At 37.7% G+C, this 6039-nt stretch overlaps 1 protein-coding gene across 1 annotated transcript in view; it reads left to right on the top strand.

Annotated features, from left to right (window-relative positions):
• The window catches only part of SLF1 (SMC5-SMC6 complex localization factor 1), a 50023-nt gene that overhangs the window by 13787 nt on the left and 30197 nt on the right, over positions 1-6039 (top strand). The window contains exon 2 of the mRNA XM_010726052.3: positions 2960-3220. Coding sequence (XP_010724354.3) covers positions 2960-3220 — 261 coding nt within the window. The remainder of the gene's footprint in view (positions 1-2959; positions 3221-6039) is intronic.

The raw sequence follows: 6039 nt of genomic DNA, 5'->3' as shown, positions 1-6039 counted from the left end.
GACAAGGGGAAATGGTTTGAAGTTGAGGGAGGGAAGATTTAGTTGGATGTCAGGGGGAAGTTCTTCACAGAGAGAGAGGTGAGGTGCTGGAACAAGCTGACCAGAGAGGTTGTAGATGCCCCATCCCTAGAGGTGTTCAAGGCCAGATTGGATGGGGCCCTGGGCAGCCTGGTCTGGTATTAAATGGGAAGGTTGGTAGCCCTGCCTGTGACAGGGGATTTGGAACTTGATGGTCCTCAAGGTCCCTTCCAACTCGGGCTGTTCTGTGATTCTGTGACTCTAGACCCATATGTACACCTACCTGTAGGGAAGCTGCTTTAGCAAGGAGGTTGGATTCAATCTTTAAAGGTCCCCTCCAACCCTTACAATTCTGTCATTCTTCGAATTACAGACAACACTCTTTCCTCATTCTGTTACTCTTGTGTTTAAGCTTAGATTTACCTTTTTACTTTATTCCAAAGTAATATCCCAGTGTTTGTTTTTTTTTTTAATTGATCCTCACTTGTGCCTAGGTAAAAGGTTTCTTATATACCACTTACATCATGAAGTCTTATCCAAACATTATAAGTGTTAAAAACAGCTTCTCTGTTCACAAAGAAGTCAAATCACTTCTGACTGGTTCTTGGTAATATCAGGCAAAGTAGTCACTGGTAGGCCAATAGTCATATACAGAAAGAAGGGTTGAACCCTCTCTGGCTTTCTAGTACTCCTCGGAAAGCAGCCTAGATCCGAGAGATGCTTTGCCTTCAGTGGCTAGCCCTTATTTGAGTCCAGAGTGTCTGCATCCTGGGTCCACCCTTTCCAGTCAGATGGGGAGCACAGGTACAAACACCTTGCCTTTTCTCCCTGGAGAACCACATCCCTTCGCTGAGTGCTAAATCATCGGTTTAAGCAATGTCCTAATACTTTCCCTACAGCAGCTCACTTGAAAGGAGTGTGGAGAAAGAGTTGTAACAGATGAGTTGATTTTTGATACCAAACTCAATACAATGTTCATTGTTAAAAGATCACCGTCACGAAGTTTCTGCTTACACAGCCACAGAGAACTACAGGTTCTTGCTTCTGCCATTTTACTGACAAGTCCCTTCTCTTTCTTGCTCCTTTTTTTACCTAGGTTCTGATGCTAAAATGCTGTGGTCAAGCAACTCAAATTGCATTTAAAATGAAAATTATTTAAGATTTGTTTTAAAATATGTTCCCTGGAGGAATTTTATGATAAATTTAGAGAATTTTATGGAGTTGAAATATTTCACAGTACTGATTTATTGACTGTTTAAATGTGATCTTCACTTTTCTCATACTATATTATAACAAATTGATAAAGCAGTTGTTGAGCAGGATTCACTTGAATTGAGGAGATTGTAGATAGAAGTATCTAAATGTAGATTTGAGTATAAGGATACCTGAAAAATGAATGATTTTATGTTTACGCTTATATACTATATTTGAAGCATTCTTAGTCATCTACTGCTGCTCAAATTTAGGAATATATATAGATTATTACTTGTAGCAGTCCAAATTTCTGATCAAATTGACATCAGAGAGTAGATGATAGACCAACATTTTCATGAGAGAAAGAATGTTAAAATATGGATAAATTTCTGGTATAGCGTTTCATTTTGACTCTTGAAACTACACATTTTAGATGCCAAATCCATCTATTTCTAGTTTCGGAGATTTAAACAAATGGTCACAACTACTTACTTGCTAATGCAAAACTTTCTATCTTTACAATATATCTATTTATCTATATTTCTATCTTTACAAACTTTCTGAAGTACCTTCTAGTATATCTTAGTCTTAGGAAGAGGCACCAGTTTTGCATAATCATTGTTCTTTCCTTTGATAATAGAATGTGTTCATTCCTACTGTAATTTTTTTTCCTGTGATTGAATTTAAACCTGTCTTAGTGAATGTAAATACTGACAAGGATGCCAGTCCTCATGAAGTTCCCAGCAGAACAAATTTTTAAGATAGAATTTTCAAAATGAAAGAGAATTTTAATATCCAGGTTGTGCACAGCATACCTATTGCAATCAGAAGTCTGCTGGTACCCATGCTAGGTTATATAGAAGTACCATCTGTGCATCCACACTGAGACGTTTTGCCAGTCAACCCTGCTGTTCTGTGAACCAATTAAGTTCACACAATTCAAGTCAATTTCTCTTTCAGTATCTTCTGTAGGTAGTATTTCAAAACAAAAGCAGGTTACTTAACCACAGTTCTTGACCTGAACCTGTAAGAATAGAGAGACAGAAAGAAAAAGGGGAAGATTGTTATGTGCAGTATCAGAAGCATACATGCAGAAGATAAAACAAGAGAGGTGGAGAAGATGGAGCCAAAGGAGGAGAGGAAAAGGTTGAAAGAAAAAGACAAATGCATAAAACCGTATCCTCCTAGTATTGGTGTTCACCATACTTGTGGTGTTAGTAAAACAGCTTGGGTGTTTAAAAACATCATCTTTATTTCCTTATTTTTAATTGTCAGAGGTAAAATATTTCTTCAGTGTATTGAATTAATCCCTTGGCAAAAAAGGTCCCAAATGCACTTTGACAGCATTGTTACATATCAAAAAGTACACCAAATGCACCTCAGATCTGCCTAGATAAGTTGTAAAAGTGTCAACTTCTATTAAAAACAAAGGGTTGAGCTAAATTCTTTGCAAGAACAAAATCTGGAAAGTTGAAATCTTCCATTTGCAGATAGACAAGTAGTTCATCTGGGAAGGGTAAAAAGGTACTTGATCATTAAAAGAAAACAAAATGATCATTTTCAGTGGTATTGTGAGATTTCTGAATTTAAAGCGTAAAGATGAGAACTCTTGTAATAGGAAGAAGTTTTTTAAATGGCACTTGTAATTCCAGTTTTTATTTGCAGAAGAGAAGTTTAAGTTAATTTTATAGTAGATCTTCAGATGATTGCCATTTGTCTGCGCTAAAGAATCTTTTGTGGTTGACAGTTCATTTGCTTTTTAGGAAAGTGGATACTAACTAAGGAGTACATAATTAATAGTGCCGAAAGTGGCAGATGGCTTGATGAAACAACATACGAATGGGGATATAAAATTGAAAAAGACACCCATTATTCACCTCAAATGCAATCTGCACCTAGAAGATGGCGCAAAGAGTTGAAAAACTCTGGTGCTCCAGGGGCCTTCCACAGATGGAAAGTTATCTTCAATGTTAAGGAAGGTTATGAAAAAGTGGCACCTATTATAAGGTAGGAGGATTTGTTTTAAAGTTTAAAATGAACAATATAACGCTCACTATATGGTTGAGCAGGTCTTCTTCCGTTCCCATTAATCTGGTCCATAAGAACTTCTGGCTTTTCAAACTCTCAAGTCATTTTCGTCAATATACTTCCATACAATTTACAAAAAAAAAGAAAAAAAAGAATAATTCTTTAGTTCTTTGGTATTACTGCTTTTCTAGGTTTCTTTTAGTGGTAAATATAATAGGTACTATTGTGTTTTAGTATCTTAAGTAAACTGCTTACAGAGACATTCCTCATGGGACGAGGTAAATAAGCTTTCACTTTATCAGAGTACTGCTTTATTTTGTTTGCTTGTTGCATTCAAATGGTAGCCAGAACAACTTACACTGTCTCAATTGGTTGGAAGACCTGGGCTAGCTTTGAACTATGTCATAAGGATCTGAACTGCTGTTATCTTGTTTTATGTGTTTTACACGTATGCAAAAGCCATTTGTAGTTTTGAAGACCTAACTTTTACTGAAACATTTCTGATATAGTGTAAATGCAGATAGTTCAGAAGGGAATGGATAAAAATATGAAGGAAATAGAAAATAAATCATGTATGAGAAATTTGGGACTGCTTTTTTTTCTTCCATGTTCTCTCTACATCAGCAAGACAGGTTGAAAACAAGGTCTCTTTTTAATACTGCTTGCAAGACACCAACAATTGAGATCCTTTTATTCTGTCAAAAACATTTTTTGCCTTTAGTACATATTACCTTGTAATAAAGGCCACCATAGCTTTGAGGAAAAACTGATATTTCTGTAACAGGAGAGCTGCTTCCAAAAGTAATGCCTCCTATTTTATTATATTGGCCCACAACATCAGGCAGATATTGATAGTACAGCAGTAGAGGTTGAATCTGTCCATCTCTATCCTCTTGCATGTTGTTGCCATGTGACAGATGGCAGCAGAGGAGCGGTCTGACAAAATGGTATCTGACATGGAAGTACATAAGAAGCAAAGGTGAATTCTTCCATGAGTGAAAAATGGCACCCATTGACATTCATCGATGCTTGCTGAATGTTTAATTGGACCAAACAGTGAATTTGAGCACTGTGAGGAACTGGGTGCTGGAGTTTCAGCAGTGGCAACATTGACATGAAACATGAAGGGCAAGCCACATTCTCGATGGCCATGCACAGCTGTTACACTGTGAAATGAAGAGCATATCAATCAGTTCATCCAGGCAAATTGTTAGATTACAACCAGGGAAGTGTGTACAGAACTGAATATCAGCTTCAATGCGTTGGAAGTTATGGTGGCCACATTGAATCATCACAAAGTTTGTGCCACACGTGTTAAAGCAGGAAGAGAAAGAATATGTATGCGAGTTTGTCATGACTTACTGAGCCAATACAAGACTGAAGGTGACGGTTTCCCAGGTCACATCATTACCAGTGACAAGATGTATTGACCACTATGAGCTGGAGTAGAAACTGAGTCCATGAAGTGACAACATGTGAATTCTCCATCAAAGAAAATGTTCAAGATGCAGCCATTAGCAAATGTAGTGTATGTATTGTGTTTTGAGATAGAAAAGGGGTGATCCTTCTGGATTTCCTGGAACCTGGACAAACCATCAGCTCTGATCACTACATTATGACGTGGAGTGAGCTGTAGGCTCAAACATTCAGAATCAGACCAAAGAAGAATACACTCTTTCTCTTGAAGCACAATAATGCCAGGCCCCTTCATACAAGTTTGAAGACCATGGAATACACTGCCAATCTAGATTGTCCTGCTGTACCAACTGTATAGTCCAGATTTGATGCCTTGTGACTTCCATCTGTTCAGATCAATGAAAGATGGGCTGTCTAGGCAACATTTTCCTAGCAACAGTGCAATCATAGCAGCTTTGAATCAGTGGATCGCCTCCACTGATATAGATTTTTGCAAGTATGGTATGCAGACTCTCGTTCATTGCTGGCGAAAATGCATAGCTAATAGTAATGACTGTGAAAAAGAGTGTTTTGTAGATGAGAATTTGCTCTATCAAATAGTACTGTTGTACTCTTTGTATCTCTGTTGTAGTTTCCACGGTGTCAACAGTTTACAGGGCAGTTTGGTGCAGTTCCATGACTAATGAGGTGAGGGGACCCATGGACCGGGAAAGGGAAAAGAGGAGAGAGTAGTTAGATTGGGGATGGGCCTAAAAACAAAACAGCAGCAACAATCTGAGGAGGAAAGTTAATTTACTAATATGATGTCGGAATGCAAGATAACACAATATAATACAATATAATTGAACTTAATAAATAAAATAAATGTCTAGAAGAAACCAAAGGCCCTACTGTAATGCTGAAGGTGAGCACACACTGTCGGAATGAACTGAAGAGGAAGAAGAGAGCCTTGTGATCTTTCCCTCAGAACAGAAATGCAAAGTACCTGAAAATATCGTCAGTCCATGGAACTGAAGCATTAACTGAAGCAATGCACTACATGGTGTTATGATGTGGAATACTGATTAAAAATTATAAAACTGTGACACATGGAAATAAATAGGAGGCATTGCTTTTGGAACAGCCTATGAAGATGGCAAACAACATCCTGAAGATAGCATGTAATTTGGAAAGGCAGTGTTCCATTTTTGGTACTTAGCTAGTAGCACAACTCTTATTTGAAGGATCAAATATCATCACAATGCAATAACTTACAAATGCTGTCATCTAAGAATTTGACTTTTTTAATGCACAAGTGAAGCTTTCTGTCAGATACGTAGGATGCTGTATGGGAAATGCTGAATTACGGCCTGAACCTCTGATTGATCACCTGAGGCGAGCAAT

The sequence above is a fragment of the Meleagris gallopavo genome, chromosome Z, assembly GCF_000146605.3.
Source record: "Meleagris gallopavo isolate NT-WF06-2002-E0010 breed Aviagen turkey brand Nicholas breeding stock chromosome Z, Turkey_5.1, whole genome shotgun sequence".
Lineage (NCBI taxonomy): Eukaryota > Metazoa > Chordata > Aves > Galliformes > Phasianidae > Meleagris > Meleagris gallopavo.
Note: the sequence above shows the minus strand (reverse complement) of the source record. Positions and strands in the feature narration are given on the sequence as shown.